General features: G+C 40.9%; 1 protein-coding gene across 1 annotated transcript in view; it reads left to right on the top strand.

Annotated features, from left to right (window-relative positions):
* The window catches only part of EOGT (EGF domain-specific O-linked N-acetylglucosamine (GlcNAc) transferase), a 30168-nt gene extending 10677 nt beyond the window's left edge, over window positions 1–19491 (top strand). Inside the window, exons 6-15 of the mRNA XM_012655768.1 lie at window positions 456–562; window positions 3074–3177; window positions 8552–8644; window positions 9003–9074; window positions 9212–9298; window positions 9635–9703; window positions 14346–14407; window positions 16787–16906; window positions 18429–18531; window positions 19092–19491. Of these exons, the coding sequence (XP_012511222.1) occupies window positions 456–562; window positions 3074–3177; window positions 8552–8644; window positions 9003–9074; window positions 9212–9298; window positions 9635–9703; window positions 14346–14407; window positions 16787–16906; window positions 18429–18531; window positions 19092–19238 (964 nt within the window). The 3' untranslated portion in view covers window positions 19239–19491. The remainder of the gene's footprint in view (window positions 1–455; window positions 563–3073; window positions 3178–8551; window positions 8645–9002; window positions 9075–9211; window positions 9299–9634; window positions 9704–14345; window positions 14408–16786; window positions 16907–18428; window positions 18532–19091) is intronic.
* The last annotated feature ends 1 nt before the right edge of the window (window position 19492 follows it).

Here is a 19492-nt window from a genome sequence, read left to right as displayed (position 1 = left end):
AAAGAGATTTCCTTTCTTCTGGGAAGCCTAGCTGTCTGCTGTCTTTCTGAGGCACTGGATAATTCTTGGAAGGCCATCCTTCTTAGAATCCAAAAAATCTACCATGAGAGTTTCTCTGAGCCTCATGAGGAAACTCTTTGAATCTTCCCACTTTACTGGTAGATTATTTAGCCCATGCAGTGTGTAAATTTCCTCTTTGCTTGGTAGGTTCCCAAGGTAACTATCTTGCACATTAGACTGAATTTTATAATAATTATTTTTGTTCCCAGTCTCAACATTAAAATTGATATCAAATTATATAAATGTCAATATGTTTCAGAAGTTACAGATCTCCACAGGAGTGCCTCTGCAAACTAGAGATAAAATTTGCCTAATGAACAGATCTGAAGTTACAATGTTGCAATAGGAAGCTTGAGAGAATGACTTTGAAATCATATCCCAATTCATAATTCCAGGTTTGCTGAGCTGCAGAGCTATACTCAGCTCAATTTCAGACCTATAGAAGATGCTAAATGTGACATTGTTATTGAAAAACCAACATATTTCATGAAATTAGATGCAGGTGAGAAGTTAATTTGTCTATTATTTATATGTTTGTTAATGAGGCTTTACTTTTTTTTGCAAATATGTATGTAGTAATTTTCTATGAAGTTTTTGGAAGCAGTAGGACAAGCAGTGGATCTGCTTTTTGCTTTCTTCTTTGAAGAAGTAGGTGAATGAGTTTGAACTTCTCATTATTTTATGCCTTTGGTATTTTAGAAGAAACCTTCACATTATATCAAAGGACTTAATCAAAATCAAAAGATGAGGGAAGAAGGCATATGTATACCTTTTGTAACTAAATTTACCCCACCTGGTTTCTCTAATCATTTGATTTAGATTGTGATTTATTAAAGTTTTTTAAAAATTAAAAGCCATGTGTATAGTATGGGTGGGAAAGAAATGTCCATGACCTCCCCTGGTAAACTTTCTAATATCGTTTTCATGACTAACGTGGACTTAAAATTCTTCTGGAAGTTGCCCCTGGAATATGTTCTTGAACAAAAAATTAAAATTATTTTCCCATTTATGCCTATAGCTTCTGACTTTCAACTTGCAAGCATAGCTTTAACTTTGTGAACTAGTTACCCTGGAGACGAGAAACACAGATTGCACTATATTCTCTCTCTCATTATGAGAGACAGAGATTACTAAGCTATATCATATCAAAATTCATGAGAGGTTGGGCTTGTGGTGAAATATAGAGAGCCCTCTGTCACAAATATTTCAGAATTACTGTAATTTATTGATCATAGTTTTAATGTGCTCTGCCTTCTGAAGTCATAATTCTTCTATCACAAAGCATTAAATTCAGAAATCAGACAAGTTTAGGTTTTTGAAATAAGAGCAAGTAAAACTGCTATGTTCGAGGTTCAGACTCGTTTTTAAAGTATGTAAATTAAAAAAGGGCAAAGAAAACACTTGATCTGCCTGTAAAAGAGGTGAGTATGCGTGAGCTGTTAAATTTATGCAGACACTTATGCAATAAAGTATGTAAAGTGGGAATAATAGGCTAAGGTAGACATGTGCCATTTCTTTTTTATATTCATAACTCTACTTTTTTTTTTTTCCTAACTTCTGCTTTCATCCAGTTTTCCCTTTCATGTTAACTCTTACCTTGGGAGAATGAGCGTTCTACAGAACAAGACTCACGAAGGGGCATGTTTCTTGAGGACAGAGCCTGTGTTTTCTCACTCGTTTATAAGTCCTCGTAGCGCCAAGCACTGCTTTGTGGCTGCTGCATTCCTCAATAAATGCTCGGAACCCGCTAAGTGTTATGTGAGAGAGCTCGTGTGAGCCGTATGGCTAACCTGGGAGAAGTGGATGGGTTTTCAGAGAACTTTATTTTTCGTACTAATTTGAAAATATGCTTTTTGCCAAGATTTTTCGAGGTGGAAAAAATTAGCCCAATCATCTAAGATACCAGGCTGAAAAGAACTGAGTATTTTTTTACTCCCATTTTCTGGCACAAAATGAAGTCAGAATACTTTATGATTTCTGCTTTTGAGAGTCACTGTTTTTCTTTTACTCAATATTTTCCCTTCTTTAAAATATATGTTTTAAAGGTCACTTCTTGGAATTTCACCCCATTTAGACTTGTATATTTGTATACTTAGGTCCTACCTGCCTAAGTGGAGAGGGTGCATATTGTGTTTTTTTTTTTTTAAATGACCGGCATATGAATTTACAAATAATGGCAGCCACAGCCCTTTCTACTCTATCTGATCTAGAGGTATCCAGCTAGTTTTCATTAAGGTCTTACTATGTGCCAGGCACTGGGATGGGTACTTTAAGACATGTTATCTTTGGATTTCTCATGACAAAACTGGCACTTAGTTATAACCGTGTCCCATTTCTAGTGGAGAAGCTAAAGCTTGGGGACTTTATGAACTCATTTAAGAATGTCGCGCCCGAAGGGCTATGCTGGAATTCAGCCCAGTTCTTCTGACCCCAGAGTTCATGGTCTTTCAATTAGAACATGAGACATTCACCCCTTTTCAGTGACAGTTGGTTAATGTTTGCCCAGGAAGGAAGAATATTAAAAGTAGTGATTAGACAGGGGAAAAAAAGAGACACCAATGAAACTTACCGAAATGTTAGTAGGCATCATTGCCAATACTTCTGCAGGAAAGAGGTATTGTTTAATTGATTTTAAAAAATAAATTATCAGAAGAAATAATGATTAGTCTTCATGGCCCTACAGTTCTACCCAGTTTTAAGTTAAATAGACCTACGTTGTTTTTTTTTTTTTTTTCTGGGAACTTAATAATCATTTGTTACTTGGCGTATATGGGAAAATGAATTCCTGATTTCTAAATAACCAATTTTAAAGAGAAATTTTGAGCCCCATCAATCTATAAATTGAGGACCACCTGTAAATAGATCATTTCATATTTGGAAAAAACTCTTATTTTTTTTCCCCCTTATTTCAACCAAAAGTCCACTAAACTATATTTAGATGGGGTAGAATAAAAATTGTTTAATCGTGTATTGTTTGAGGTTAATTAACGTAGATTTTTTTTTCCAACACTAGGTGTTAACATGTATCACCACTTCTGTGATTTTATCAATCTTTATCTCACTCAGCATGTCAATAACTCATTCAGTACAGATGTGCACATCGTGATGTGGGACACCGTGAGTAAGAATGTTCTCTCTGCTTCATGCTGTTTTTACTTTGCTCGGTCAGTGTGGGACCTGGATCTTGTGAAACAGGATTTTCTAAGACACACGTGTTTAAACGTACACACCCGTACACACATTTGTGTGTATGTAAATGGGTTGAATGTGTCTGTATATGTGCACTGACACGTACACACACACACACACACACACACATATAGGCAGATGGATGTACGTGTTTGTTCTTTGAATTATGTTCTTTGTTCTTTGAATTTTAGAATGAGGCAGTGGGAGGTTTCTTTCCCCTTTTGGGTAGAGGGAATTCCAAAGATCAAAGGTGCAGTGACTTTGGCTCAGTGTTGCCTTGAGACAGACATATGAAGACTGTCATTCGCTCAACCTCTGTAACCCACACTGGAAGAGCTTGCCTCTCTGTATTGTTTAGCCTCTTGCATTTACTGTCTGCCTTTGCTTAATGGCATCTTCCCTGTTACTACTTGCTTTGTGCCAAATTGCCCTGTGTGTTTCAGCTCACTGTACGCACAGCACCATGAGCTGTGGGTCCTAGGCATGCATGTAAATACATGCGTTGAATTACACCTGCTATTTATTGTTTTTAGTGCAGTCTTTTTTTCCTTCTTTTATTTTTTTGCCTGCGTTTTCCCTGCTTCTTCCTCTGTCTGGCCCCTCCATCTGCCAAGGTAACCCCAAGATGTGCCCCAGTATCCTTACCTGTGAAGTGGGATAATTGGAGTTCTTAGCTTGGTGTCATTTTGAGGATGAACCATATAGTGTGTGAAAAATCACAATGCCTGGCCCACAGCACAGGTGCTCTGAAGATTAAGTATGGCAATGACAATGACAAGGAAAGCAAGTGGTTTGTAGTGTACACGAGAGAGGTTGCCTACACTGGGAAGCTGGAACACTTGCCAAGGGGTCATCTAAGGTTCCACTAAACATTCTGACTCATTAGACACTTACACGCCCTACTCTTGGCATGAGTCTGGTCAGGATGCCATTGCAGGGATCAGTGCTTGCTGGCAGAGCTACGTCCAGCATTTCTTCCAGGGCCGATGCGAGCAGCTCACACAGCACAGCACGTGCACGGAGACAAGATCCACATGGGGCACCACGGGAGCTGCCTTGGCTTAGAGCTTCCTGTCCCACAGGGGGCAGCATCTCCTGTCTCAACTGCATTGGTGAAGCCCCAGGATCCCTGATAGAGACACGCCCAGTTCCAAGAGTCATTATCCTCAGGGAAGCCTAAACATGGCTTTCCCAGTCCAGATGCAATTTACCCACCTAGCATCTTTTTTGATCAGAAGCAACATTGCCTGGAAACGTGGTTGACACGTGCTGTCTTCATTTCCAGAGTGCAGAGCTAGCCAGTGAATGAATGGAAGGTCAGATTCTCCTGCAGGAGGGGGAAGAGTCTTGCTGACCCATTTTTCACAGATATGAGGCTTATAGCAGAGCTGTGTAGAAAGGTCTTCGTGATCACTGCTCCCTAGACCCTCAGGTTGATTCAAAGTCTGATGAGAATTGGTTCTGTGATTCTTGGCATGTTACTGCTTTCTTTTAGTTTCCCTCTTTGCTTGCATGTACATTTCCCTCTTGCGTTCCACTTTTGTTGCCCCTGCAGTTTCGTTTCTTGGAAACATTTCTGTGAACAAAAGGAGCAACAGTTCCTTTCTTTTATTCTTTTTGTAGAAGTGATTTCAGGGCACAACCACCAACTATCGCAAGCCCTGAATGATTAACTCAGGGTTGTTTTGCCCTTTTTAAAAAAATGACACCTAAAAAAAAAAAAAAAAGACGCCTGATGTTATCTCATTTAATGCTCACAACCCTCCCCTTCCCCCACGGACTTGAGGTTTAAATGAGCGTATTTTATAAACAGGAAGCTGAGGCCCAGCAGTGGTGCGTGTTCTAAAATAATACAGCCGGGAGAGGTGGAGCCAGGGATTCCGGTCCAGGCAGCCTGCCCCCAGACCTGTGCTCAGAAACCGCAGTGCTGGCCTTTCTAAAGTCCTCCGGAGAACCTGTTACCAGAAAGTGTCTCACATTCCAGAAGCTTCCTTGTACCTTGTTGTATGCTTTTCTACATCTTCCTCGATTGGACTAAGTTACATCAAGCCAGCTTCCACAGCCCTCCCTTCTCTGTGCCTGCTGGGTCGGAACGGGATGCACGGCCACCGTGAAGATCTTGAGCTACTTGGTTAGCGGGGCACGTGATGTTAGGGTAGTCCGGCCTCGACTCTGGCACAGACAAGCAGGATGGATGTGGCCGAGCCGGTTGGCTGCCTGATGTTCCCTCCCTCCTTTCCTACTCCCTGTGCATCCATTTTCACCTGCATTTAGTCAAAGTGGCCTTTGCTAATGACCCTGAGACTCAGTCAGGGTCTCAGGACAGGCAGCGCTGCCAGGTTGCTCCAGGATTCAGGCCCACAGAAGACTGCAGGTTGCATGGATAGTGCTAAGCGAGGGGTTGTGTGGTTGCTGTTTCTCTTTTGTCAGTAAGGCCTTAGATTAAGTGACACTGTGACCCACAGGCTGACTGTGACGCAAATCCCCCACGGTGGACGGTGGCCCCACAGTCAGTCCTGATGGCCCCAGATGAGCAGTTTGCCCAGGGGAAAAGCAGGGAGGTAGCTGTGACTGCAGTTCAGATCTTGGTGACATTTTATAGACTGTCCGCACAAAGAGGCCTATGAGGCCTTCCCTCTCCTCGTTGCCAGGCTCAGTGGTTTGGCTCCTCCCTTTAGCACGCAGCCTCCTCAGTGGGGTGGGCGGGGCCACCCAACTCCAAAGATGCACAGAGGGACCATGCTTAGACGCCTGTCTGGGCATAGCAGGGTTGCTTTTGTTAAATGGAACGAATAAAAGGCGAGATTACTGTGGATTTTCCACATTGTCTTGTGCTGCGAAGTAGTAGCTTTATTATTACATTTTTAATTATGCAACTACTACCTGATTATAATGAGTTCAAACAACACAGAAGTATGTGAAGTTTAAAAACAGTCTCCTTCTTTCTTCTTCTCCAATTCCATTTTCTCCCAAGGGTAACTGCAGTCAATATGTGTGTGAGTCCCTTGCAAGACTTCTTTATTTTAATAAATGCAAATATAGCCTTACATAAAATTTACATATAAGGATTTGTATCAGGACATATGTGTATATATATAAAATTTGTATAAGGATATGTTTATATCCTTGTAGAAACTATATTCTCTCTTTCATTCTGCTACCTTAATATTATCTCATGGACATCTTTCCAAGTGAGTACGTTTAGGGTTATCCTTCTGTTCACAGTTACATGGCATCCTATTCAATGGCTATTTTGGAAGTTCAATGCATGCACCAGTGTGTGTGTTCGTTGTCCCTACCCCAATCACAGTTAGCTTGTTTCCAGTTCTTTGCTAATTCACTAAAATGCGACAGTAAACATCCTTTCCATATACCTATATCTTCACACACTCATCCTAGCATTTCTGTGGGACACGTTCCTATAAGTAGAATTTCTAAGTCATGGGTTATGTGCATGTTGAAATTTGAGACATGGGAGAAAAGTTTATGTCATCTTGAAGAATATACAAATATTTTTCAATATGAGAGTAAGAAGTCGTCCCTCCTTCCTCTGTGGTAGATAATTTGAATTTGGGGAAAATGGAAAAGAAGCTTCTAGAGTGGTTATTATTGAATAATATATAATTTCCCTGAGAAGGGATCAGTCAGGATTACAATGTATTATTATTAAAATTTCCTTTCAAAGGAAATTTTACTTTATCTGATGTATTTTGTCTCAAGAAACTGTCTAGAATCACTTCTTTTAATTGCTCTTTATTTATTATTGAGCCAGAACAGGAACATTTCATTTTAGTTGGTGTTGAGAAGGGCCTTTATTAGAACAGCAATTAGAGAACATTGAAGGAAAGAATTTTTTTTTTTCATCACCACATCTAACAGTTCTCAATAACTTGGAAATAGCTATAAAATGTGCAACATAAAATTTTTACCAGATGTGGTGGCTCACACCTGTAATCCTAGCACTCTGGGAGGCTGAGGCGGGAGGATTGCTTGAGGTCAGGAGTTCAAGACCAGCCTGAGCAAAAGCGAGACCCCATCTCTACTAAAAATAGAAAAATTAGCTGGGCACGATGGCACGCACCTGTAGTTTCAGCTACTTGGGAGGCTGAGGTAGGAGGATCGCTTGAGCCCAGGAATCTGAGGTTGCAGTGAGCTATGATGATGCCACTGCACTTTAGCCAGGGTGACATGAGATTCTGTGAAAAAAAAAAAAATCAAAATCTGAAGAAAGAATGCTATAAAGATAAAAAGACATGAACATAATGAACACAATGTACGACTAACTGTAGACCTTAAATGTAATCCTACAATGCTTATTTCTTATTTCTGTTGGCTGAATTTTTCAATCTAAGTTACACAATTTAAAAACAAATTGATCTCCTTCCTTTTAGCTGGTAGAGCTCATAATTAACTTTTACTTTTCAAAAAGAAAATGCATTCGGTAAATATGCTTAAAAGGACTAGTTCTGGCTGAGAGGCAGAGAGGAAGCTGCCAGAAGGAGCTTAGGAGCATGAAGTCCAGCACCATAGACTGGGTTGAATCCCAGCTCCGTGACTCACCAGCTCTACAATTTAGGCCAATTACTTAAATTTGTGTCTGTTTCCTCATCTGTAAAATAGGAATAATGATATTACCTAGGTCGTTAGGCTTGTGGGGTGGCTTATTGTAAGTTCATAATGCCAAGTGCTCCGAAACAGTGCCTGGGACACAGAAGTGTGCAGGATGCTATTGTTTTTATATAATATTGTTAGTATTATTAACATTATTAATGGGGAATTACCATGTTATTCACTAGTCAGTGGGGAGAATATTCCATGGAGTTGTAGACATAATATTTTTAATGTTAAAATTTTCAAGCCATTTTCTTGCTCTGAAATTTCTTTCCAAAGCATATTCCATTCACCCTGATGGTTTTTGCTCACTGAGCATATCAGAGTGTGTCCAAGTGCTGGCATATGTATGTGTTGTATGGACCTGTGATTTGCATAGAAGATTCCCAGAAAAAAACCCACAACAACTACAATTTCAAAGACATAAGGAAAAGGGTTAAGGAGGAAAAACAAAAATACTGTTAGCAGACTAAAAGTATAATTATGATGATTATTTCTGATGATAGTTCATCAAATTAGGCATGTGCTTGGGCCCAAGATGAAGATCCATTTTGCTAATATGGGTTTCATGAGTTTACTTAGGATCCTTAGTTTTTAATACAAACTGGCAAATCCAGGTATTTTGTCGCATCTTTGAAAAGCCATGTTGTATTCCTTTTATTGCCCTAACTTACTTTGTTCCTACCTTCAGAGCTCATATGGATATGGTGACCTGTTCTCCGACACGTGGAAAGCCTTTACTGATTATGATGTTATACATTTGAAAACGTACGATTCCAAAAGGGTACTGGAAATTTTACTGCAATGTCTGTAACTAACTCTCATGTGCAGATGATTCACTCATAAGATAAATATTTAATATGAGTTTCTATGAACTATTACCATTGGTTCGACTTCTTAATTTCTTTTATTGGAACTAAAATTCTCATTGTTACTAATCATGTAGCTTTTAAAAATGTTTTTTTCATAACTTTTCCAAAAATTTGAATTTTCGTCTATCTGAATGAAATAGTTTGCTGTTCAAACTATTTTAATGGAAAATGGAGAATAATGAAAACCTATTTTCCAAAATTATAAGTGCTATTTTGGTGCGAAGGGTACAAATTATATTCTTTTATCTTTTAATGTGTCTTCATTCTTAGGTATGTTTTAAAGAAGCTGTTTTTTCATTACTCCCCCGCATGAGGTACGGGCTGTTCTATAACACTCCTCTGGTAAGCATGTTGGCCACTGGTAACACTCATATTCATAGACTTTAGGTTTTAAGATAATATTTATACGTAATTTGAAAGCATCTTAAATTGCGGTATAGAAATATTCATTGTAATATGAATTGGTGTCTTTATTTTAGATATCTGGCTGTCAAAACACTGGATTATTCAGGGCATTTTCCCAGCATGTACTACACAGACTAAACATCACACAAGAGGGACCCAAGGTAATGGATACATTGTAGGTTCTGAGGTGGGTTTGAGTTTTCATCTTTAATAAAAGTCGATACCATCTTTTCAGTAAAAAGAAATAATCAGGAGACTCTTTCCTGTTTCTTTTTTTCTTATTATTGCAATAGATTTAGAGGGTACAACTGATTTTTTGTTACATGGATGAATTGTATGGTGGTGAAGTCAGGGCTTTTTAGTGTACCCGTCACCGAGAAGTGTGAAATATGGAGCCTGTTTATTTTTTATCTGTGAAAATCACATTTTAAGTTCAGATGCTCATTCCCCTGTCCAGGCATATACGGAGTTATTTTGCCCTTTCATTTTGATTGCAGGATGGAAAAATTCGAGTCACCATTCTTGCACGGAGCACCGAATACCGGAAAATCCTAAACCAAAATGAGGTTAGTTTTTGGTATACATTTTTAATATCTTCATATTGAATTTACCTTCCCATAACTACCGTGCTTTATTTTTTTCACATTGTACTAAAAGCCTTGAGTTGAAACTGTTAGTTTTAAGGGAAATTTGATGGCCTATGCCCAGTTCATTTATTGGATTTGAATTTCTAGTGGAAGTCCCCAAACCACCCACTGCCTAAACTAGCTTTGCCTTACTGTAAACATTCATCTGCACCAGCTCAGAAACAGAGACATAAGCTGAGTCCTGCCTTTACTGCAATAGATTGTTAAACATTTGCCCTCCTGACAAATGAGAAACAAAAATGCAAGAGTGTCTTTTGCGAGATGGTTGATGGCGTGGGGCAGACCTGTGGCATTGGCAGCTGATTAAGCTGGAAGAGTCTCCGTCCTCTTTCATGTCTCTGTGTCTTAGACACTGTTCACATCTTAGGCATCCCAACTCATCTCACCTGTACCAACTCATAAATTATACTTAACCTCAATGAGATCACCTTGCAAGGCCCCTGCCTACAACATCATGGCCTCAAGATAGCCTCACACTAGTCAAATTTATTCCACAAAAGTAAATTGAGCATCTGCTATGTGCTGGGCTTGTGTTCTAGGCCCTGGAGATAAAAGAAAGACAGGGAAGGTCCCTGCGCTTATGGAGCTTCCATCCTAGAGGGGAGAGGCAGATAAGAAATAAGTAAATAAGTCAATAAGTGTGGTGATTCCAGGCAGTGATGAGTGCCCTGAAGGAAAGGAACCAGGGTGACATGATACAGTCTGGGGCCACAGATGGAAGAGGGAGGCACTCGGGCAGGGCGTTCAAAGAGGTGCTGCTTGGACTGTGACCTGATCGGAGAAGAATTGAGCCAGGGAAGGAAGCTCCCAGGCAGAGGCAAATATCCACTGGTGGATGGAGCTTTAAGAGTTGTGGGAATGGAGAGAGTTGCAGTGTGGCGGTAGCATCATGAGAGAGGTGGGTGATGCCATAACTGCTCAGAGACATCGGGCAAGGTGCAGGGAGGCCACAGATCGTATCGACCTCCTAGATGTTGGTGAGGACACAGATTTTATTCCAGTGTGAGTGGAAACCACTATGAGGTTTCAAGCAGGGTGTGGTAGGCAGAATAATGTCTTCTCCTCCTGTCAAAAGATGTCCACGTCCGAATCCTGGAATCTCTGAATAGGTTATAGGTTGCAAGGCAAAGCAAAATTAAGGTTGCGGTTGGAATTAAGGTCACCAATTAGCTACCTTAAAATAAGATTATCCCGGGTTATCCACGTGAGCCCAGTGTAATTACAAACGGGTCTTAAACTCCGTCCACCACTTCTGCCTCTGCCTCTGCCTGCAAAGCTCTTTTCTTAGCTAAATTCTTCTCACTGCTCAGCTCTCAATTCATCATTTCCTTAAAAGTGACAGAGGAGGCAGGAAAGAGAGTCGGAGAAAGAGATGTGATGAGGGATTCGGGGCCAGAGAGACGCTGACTTTGAAGATTGAGGGAGGGGCTGCAAGGCACGGAGTGCGGACGGCTCCTAGGAGCTGGAGAAGGCAAGAGAGTGGCTTCTCCCCTAGACTAGCGCCCCCAGGAGGAACGCAGCCCTGCCGACACCGATGTTACCCCAGTGAGACCCGTGTCTGACTTTAATCCTGGAGAACGGTGAAGGAATGAATTGTTGTTTTAAGATGCTACGTTGGTGGTAATTTGTTACAGCAGCAAATAGAACATAAATACACAGGGAGAGATGCAAACTGACTTATTATTTATTTTTAAGTCATTCTGGCTGCAGGAGTGGGAGCAGGGAGGCTGATTAGGTGCTGTTCCTGTGGCCCAAGGGGGAGAGTTTGGATGAAGGTGATGACAGTAGAGATGACAAAATAGATTGGAGATATGTTTTGGAGATAGGAACTGTGATTCTTAACTTTTGGAATGTAAAAGTACATTTGCATAAGGTAAGGCCAGGAAAGGTATTAAGGATCAAGTGTGACTCCAGGCTTTTAGCTTAAGCAGTTAAGTGGAATTGAAATGGAAAAAACTTAGTAAGAGGAAAGGGGCGGGGGCAGGTTTTGATGGATAAAAAATTTTATACAGATTAATTTGGATGCCCAACAGGCTGATCAAAATTATGTAATTAGCATCTCTTCCCAAGACCCATATGGATTATGAAGGACGTGAACATATGGCATAGTAAGGTGTTGATTGTAAACTCTGGATGGAAGAAATGAGCAGGGTGTGTGTGTGTGTGTGTGTGTGTGTGTGTGTGTGTGTTTAATGACCTAGAAATAAAAATGTATCAAATAATTCACTGTTGGGTAGGTAGACGGGAAGCCTCATAGCTGACAGATCAATGGTAGATAGCGGTGTGGGTCCCACATATTGAGTGCTGATTGTGCACCGAGCATATTACTATGTGTTTCCCAGGCATTTTTGTCCCCCAACCCTCTCAGCAAACCCATGAGGTAGGTATTGTGTTATTATCCTCTGATCTAGACAAGAACACTGAGCTCAGAGGTTAAAAAAACATGCCTAAGCTCACCCAGCTATTGAGCAGAGTAACAGGAGGTGTAAGTCCAGATAGTCTGGGTTTGAGATGGTTTTCTTAACTGTGTGAACAGCAAACAGATCTCAGGGGAGGCGGAATCTACCTGTGATCTTAGCCTATCAGGACGGGGCAGGCTAAGGGACAGCATCAAGCCAGTGGAGAGAAGTCCAGTGGAAAGGCAGAGTGCCGGCGTGTGCCATGGTGCTACGGTGCTACGTGACGTTTTCAGATCCAGTCACGCAGGCTGTCCAGATGGTATTGCCCAAAGGCGAGATCTGGTAATTCAGCTCCCATCTTCAAGCCAAAGAGCACCCAACTGGCTGCCTTTCTCCCGAGGATTGGACATCACCGAAAAGGCAGCTCCCGGGCAGGAAAGAAAGCACCTTGGACTATACTTTGATTAGTGAATAGATAATACAATTCAAATGGCCTCATTAAGTGATGGATTATGGAATCCTGCCCAACTTCAGGGTTTGAACAGTCGCATCAGAAGGGATATGGGCACCTCTCTGGTGCGACTAGAAATTGTGAAAAAGGGCACACTTGCCCTGGGACTCTCCGAGCACGCGATTCCTTTTATGTGGGCACATCTCATTAAAGACCAGGCTTATGCCGTCTGATTAATTCTCTCCTGGAAAACAGAATTCTAATATTCTCTTCTCACTCCTCCATCTCTTTGATATAAGCAGTATATTCATGTGTGTTCAGGGGCTGACTAGAGGAAGAGATTTCCATTTTATGACTGTGTGTGTGTGTGTGTGTGTGTGTGTGTGTGTGTGTGTGTAACAGGGCTGGGGATTATTAGATCTTGGTCACTGTATGTTGCTCTCTATAACCAGGCAGTAGAGCGTACTGGTTAAAAACACAGGTTTTGGGGTCAGAAGACCTAGATTTAATTTTGGCTCTGCATTTGCAAGCTGGGAGATCCTGGGAAAGTGATCTAACTTCTCTAAGCCTTTGCTGTCTCATTTATAAAATGAGCATAATACTAATACTTACTAGCTATAACTTTTTTGAGGATTAAGTGAAGTAGACCTAAAGCACTTAGAAATGCCAGCACAATTTAAATGCCCAGTCAGTGATACTCATAACCATTGAAGTTGCTGTTGGGGTGTAGTGTATGCCACAGAGCAACATGATACAAATACTGAAATTTCTGGATGGTGGTGATCCATGGTGCCTCATTGTGAGGGACATAAAGAGCCATGACTATGTTTTTTTTTTTTTTTTGAGACAGAGTCTCACTGTGTTGCCTGGGCTAGAGTGCCGTGGCGTCATCCTAGCTCACAGCAACCTCAAACTCCTGGGCTCAAGCAATCCTCCTGCCCCAGCCTCCCGAGTAGCTGGGACTACAGGCATGCGCCACCATGCCGGGCTAGTTTTTTCTATGTATTTTTAGTTGTCCAATTAATTTCTTTCCAATTTTAGTAGAGACGGGGTCTCGCTCTTGCTCAGGCTGGTTTCGAACTCCTGAGCTGAAACAATCCGCCCGCCTCGGCCTCCCAGAGAGCTAGGATTACAGACGTGAGCCACCGCGCCCGGCCATGACTATGTTTAAGATAATGGATTAATCATGCTTTGTTATTTTCTGTTTGCTTGTAGAATAATTGTTTTTCTATATAGAAACATTGAAAATGTTTTTCTGCCAAGACTTTAGTATTTTCAGAGGATGGGGTCCACAGTGCTAGCGATTTGTCTGAAATGAGATAATGGTTGGGAAGAAAACTCGTAACATAATGTGGCAGGAATGTGGCAAGTGTTCAAAACTGTATGATAAAAGTCGAAGGAATGAATAACCAGCCAATGGTAATAATAGCAGTTGACACAGTGTGTTTCTGTGCTCAGCACTTTGCTCCCACAAATTTTCTCCTTTCAGCCTCATAACAACCCAGTGCATTGGAATTTTAGGGAGGTGACGTGTTCAGGGGTGGAGCCTGAATTTGAACTCAATTAAGGTTCAAAACAATTGACCTTAAGGGTATTAATGGCTGAAAAATAATACATGCAAAAAGGAAGAAATTTTAGAACTCATAAAGGAAAGTTAAAACAGAAGAGAAGGAAGGAAAAGAAATTCTAAATGTTTCTCTCTTTTTCCCAGCTTGTAAACGCACTGAAAACGGTATCTATGTTTGAAGTCCAGATTGTTGATTACAAGTACAAGTAAGTAATAACTCTTGGGCAGACACTGTCGACTTTTGCTTGGATGAGTTTATGGGGGACAGAAAGCATTTCTCCAGTGGGAGCCGGTGGCACTTATAGACCCAGAAGGGACAAGCAGACATTGTCAATGAATGACGTGGGCAGGTGTGGGCCCCGGGCGCAGGGGGATGTTGCCGTTCAGGTTTCTGGGACCTGATATTGTGACACTACCTTGTTTTTCGAGAGAAGTAATGAATCCAGATTTTCACTTGAAATTTCTGATGTTTTTAAAAGTTGGCAACTAGTTTTGAATTTTAAAAAATGTTACAGGCCTAATTTGCCCTGCTAGCTGCCAGGTTTCAACCTCTGACCTAAAATTATTTCTGTAGGAATAATTTGAGGGTCATAGAATAACATGAGATTTCTTTAAAGTCTTATCAAATATTTACATTTCTTTTAAAGTTCTGATATAACTAAAAGGCTTAGAAAAACAGAATATGTCTATTATTCACTATCTAGCTAATTCCTATTCCTGGAATTACATGTTCCTGGTAAAAAGTCGTACATGTTCCTCGTTTAAAAAGTTAAGCAATGTAGAAAGGATCAAAAGGAAAAGTGAAAACATTTGTCTCCGCCCTCACCCACCCACAATCACAGTTGTGTTTTCCAAATTTAACACTATGCATAGTTTCTATTTTTTTTAAAGTGTACATATCCTAGCATGTGAGTATCTAGTATAGATACACTTATGCAGAGAATGTAAGCTTGGGAGCTTTGCACCTCATTCATCACACATTCGTTCATTTCTACGAGGAATCTTTATTTATTGGGGACTTAACCATGAGCTGGTCACCAGGCTTGGCAGTCGCAATCTAGCTGTGGAGGGTGGCGGGGCTCTTGTCCTGAGGACCCCAGACTCTGAATGCAGATAAACAGTGATCGCCAGAACAGCTGCCATTTGAGACTTAATGATTGTGCTTTACCTCCTTTATCTCATTGCCTGCTTTCAACAGTCCTCTGAGGTTGGCAAAGCTATTCCCGTTTCACAAATTATACCCTGCTGTGCCGACTACCCTCACTGCCACAGGAAGAGTGGGAGCCAAGGTGGGACCCCGCATCAGCCTGAAAGATCTGGGACGGGTATCCCGGAGGCTGTGTCACTGACTGGCTTTTAAGGATATGTAGGAGTTTCCAGATGAAGCAAGAATGACATAAATTCGTGCCTTGCCGATCTGAGGGCAATGTTAGTAACACGTTAGCATGGGGGATTTGTGAGTCTAATGTAATACACAGGCAGATCCCACAAATGGCAACTCTGGGGGTGTGTTGACCTGGGCAAATGGCCATCGTTCACTCAGCATCGGTTCACATTCCTGGAGAAACTAAGGCACATGTTCCTGGTGCCACACACACACACAAACACACACACACACGCACACACACGCACACACATACACACACAAACAGAGCTGTTGTCTTCCTTTTCCTGTGAGGGTTTTTGTTGCTAGCTGATAGAAGGAATTCACCTTCCCTTCTTACATCCAAAATAATCTTGCTCACTTATTTTTCTTTGCTTTGAGTAAAGTGGGACTGGGAGGTCTCATTCCATTCCGTTTATTCAGACTGTCACCCTTATGCCAGCATTTCTTCCTAGCCTCATGTCAATGAACTGTTTTGGGACTGATTTTCGGTTCAGAGTTTGCACATCTGTCAGTATCTCGGATTTAAAGAACATTCGTACTATCTGAACAAGCATACGATTGTGGACTATTCTGTTGCAAAGGTAGAATAACGTCCTGGTGGTATCTGAGATCATTTTAGGTGTACTCAGATAGCATTGAGTAACTGAAATCACACAGGGAGTAATTTATTTTCTTTTTCAAATTTATTTTCAAATTTATTTTCTTTTTCTTCTTCATCCTTTTGTTATGTTTAGGAAGTAGGTATTAGTTTGGTGCCACCATGTCACAGCATCTCTTTAACACTTGCTAATTTCCCTTTTTCATGAAGAGAGAGCAGGGCTCAGGCTCAGAGCTTTGTCTTGCAGTGTCTAGCCAGATTCGAATACTCTGTAGTTTGATCATATCTATTTTTACAGTTTTGTTGATATCATGTGTTACTAGTTTTACATTTAAGACAGCTATTAAAGTTTCCTTTAAAAATAAATGTACTTTAGCCTCAAATGGTAGGTGAGCTACTTAGAAAAACATGTTACATTATTAAGAAAATGTTATTAATTACTATAGTGTGCTTGAAATTGGCAAAAAAGCATAAAGCAGGATTGTGATTTAAAACAGGAAATACACTTGTATAAATATTGTTGCCTTGAATCACGAGCTAACTCAACCTAATACTTACCTCTTCTCCCCATCTCTCTTGTGTTGTTCTATATGTTCACAGAGAACTTGGCTTTCTGGATCAACTAAGGATCACACACAACACAGACATATTTATTGGAATGCATGGAGCTGGTCTTACCCATTTACTTTTCCTTCCAGACTGGGCTGCTGTATTCGAACTGTAAGTGTTTGGGGGCGGTTTTACACTGAGGCAGCTACTAATGCTTTTTATGCATGCCAAGACTTTCATTCTGAGCATCAAAAGGCTTAATATTTAATCATTAGAGAGAAGTCATATCACATAGGCATTTGGAAAGAAAAAAGACCTAAAGCTAAAAATGTAAAGTCTGCAGCCCGCCTTTGCACTTAGTAAGCAAACTACCTCTTCCTCTTACCATCCCCAGCATGATAGAGAAGATGTGAATCTTTGCTGTCTCTACTCTGAGTTTGTTCTCAAGTGCCTCTCAAACTGTGAGCATCTCCCTGCAATCAGTATAATTACTGTGTTAAAAGAGAACCTGTATGTCTTGTGCACAACGTAGCTCTAAAACACAAGCCAACCACTTCACCTAGTGCTCGCTGATGCCATACACAGGGAAGCTGAGGTCCATGAGAGTACATGATCTGCCCAGGGCATGCCTCTAACTTGGTGGCTGGTTATGGAGACGTGGCCTTCCCTCCCTTAATAATTTTACTCTTGACACCACCTCCCATTTTAGTGGTTTTTGATTGTTTGTGTTTTTGAGACAGGGTCTTGCTCTGTCACCCCAGCTAGAGTGCAGTGACATCATAGTTCACTGCAGCCTCAAACTCCTGGGCTCAAGCAATCCTCCTGCCTCAGCCTCCCAAGTAGCTGGGACTATAGACATGTACCACCATACCTGGCTAATTTTTCTATTTTTGGAGAGACAGGGTCTCGCTGTTTTGCCCAGGCTGGTCTCAAACTCCTGGCCTCAAGTGATCTTCCTGCCTCAACCTCCCAAAGTGATAGGAATTACAGATGTGAGCCACCACGCCTGGCCTCCATTTTAGTTCTTGGCACACTAATAGCAGTTACTGTTACCTGGTTTTTCCCCTTCGTGTCTAGGTATCTGGATTCTATGGTTTCATTTTAAAAATAACTTGACTCAGTACTTAAATAGGAGGCAATTTAGGATAAAAGTCATGAATTTCTAACTCTCTGGAGACATTTAAGAAATATATACAGTATATGTTAGAGAAATAAGTGTGGATTCTGTCTCCATTCATTTCTCCTGGAGAGAGAGAGGGGGAAGAATGGAAGGAAAGAGGGAGGAAGGGAGAGTAACGTAACTGAGAAAGCTCAGGCCTCAGAGTCCAATAGACCTGGGTTCAATTTTACTTCCTTCGCTAACTAGGTGTATGACCTTGGAAGTATTACCTACCCCTGTCCATTTCCATGTGTGTGAAGACAAGGTATTATGGGGTAATAGCAAGTTCAAAGCAAGCAGACCCTATTAAATAAAGTCAATCCCCTTCATTCCTTGATCCCATTCGGTTTTTAAAAAGCTAAGGTCGTTTAGTTCAGAGAATATTCTTAAATTCTCTTTCTCAGTCTTGTTTACTGTGTATACCACCTTTGGCGAGGACGCATTTGGGAGGTGCCTTTTCCTCCCAGAGAATTGTCGATTGGGCAAAAACCCCGGACAAAAGCTTCACGTTGCGACACCCTCGTGTGTCTGCAGGTACAACTGTGAAGACGAGCGCTGTTACCTAGACTTGGCCAGGCTGAGAGGCGTCCACTACATCACTTGGCGAAGGCAGAACAAAGTCTTTCCTCAGGATAAGGTAAATTTCAATCACAAAACTCACCTTGTTTCACTTTTAATTTGTTCGAAGTGTCTACTTATTAATAGGAAAAACAATCATTGAACTTCGGAGATAAACTGTTCTTCTCTGGAATAGTGGGTTGTATTTTATATTTGCAAACTGAGAAAAAGGGAAATTAAACACTCTATATCTTTAATGTTACTAAGACACCTTTGTGAAATTTGGGCCTAGAAAGATCTATTAGATCATATATAGCAGGGATCAACAAACTATAGCCCGGTGGGGCAAATCCGGCCTACTGCCTGCTTTTGTAAACAAAGGACCGTCATGCTTATCTGTTTATGCATTGTCTGTAGCTGCTTGTGGACTCCAGTGACAGAGTTGAGTAACTGTGACCAAGACCTTAGAGTCAGCAGAGCTGAAAATATTTATTATTTCACCCTTAACAGAAAAAGTTTGCTGACCTCTTATGTAGAGCATAAATTAGTTGCCTTAGCTAAAGAAAAATAACTTTCTGCCTGTAGAGAAAACCATGCCCTCAATGAGTTATGGATGTGTGTTTTGGATTGTTTGTGCAGGGCCACCATCCAACTCTGGGGGAACACCCGAAGTTTACCAACTACTCTTTCGATGTAGAAGAATTTATGTACCTTGTCCTGAGTGCTGCAGACCACGTATTGCAACACCCAAAGTGGCCATTTAAGAAGAAACGCGATGAGCTATAAATGTGTTGAGTCTGTTTGTTGAGTCTGTTGAGAGTGTTCAAACATCCCAACGCCCAGACTCATGATTAAATCAGCAAACAACCTATTATTTCCTAGCCCCAAATTACCTTTTCTATACCAAAACACACCTTCAGGGTATTGTTACGTGTTTTATAGTATTTAAGTGTTAAGTGATTTTTTTGTGATATTGCTGTTTATCAATAGCAATAATAAATTTGCACTGAAAGCTTTACTTTTTGTAGTTCAACAATCAG

This window comes from Propithecus coquereli, unplaced genomic scaffold (assembly GCF_000956105.1).
Source record: "Propithecus coquereli isolate 6110/MARCELLA unplaced genomic scaffold, Pcoq_1.0 Scaffold486, whole genome shotgun sequence".
Lineage (NCBI taxonomy): Eukaryota > Metazoa > Chordata > Mammalia > Primates > Indriidae > Propithecus > Propithecus coquereli.
The sequence above is the reverse complement of the archived record's forward strand: the minus strand, read 5'-3'. Positions and strand labels throughout refer to the sequence as shown.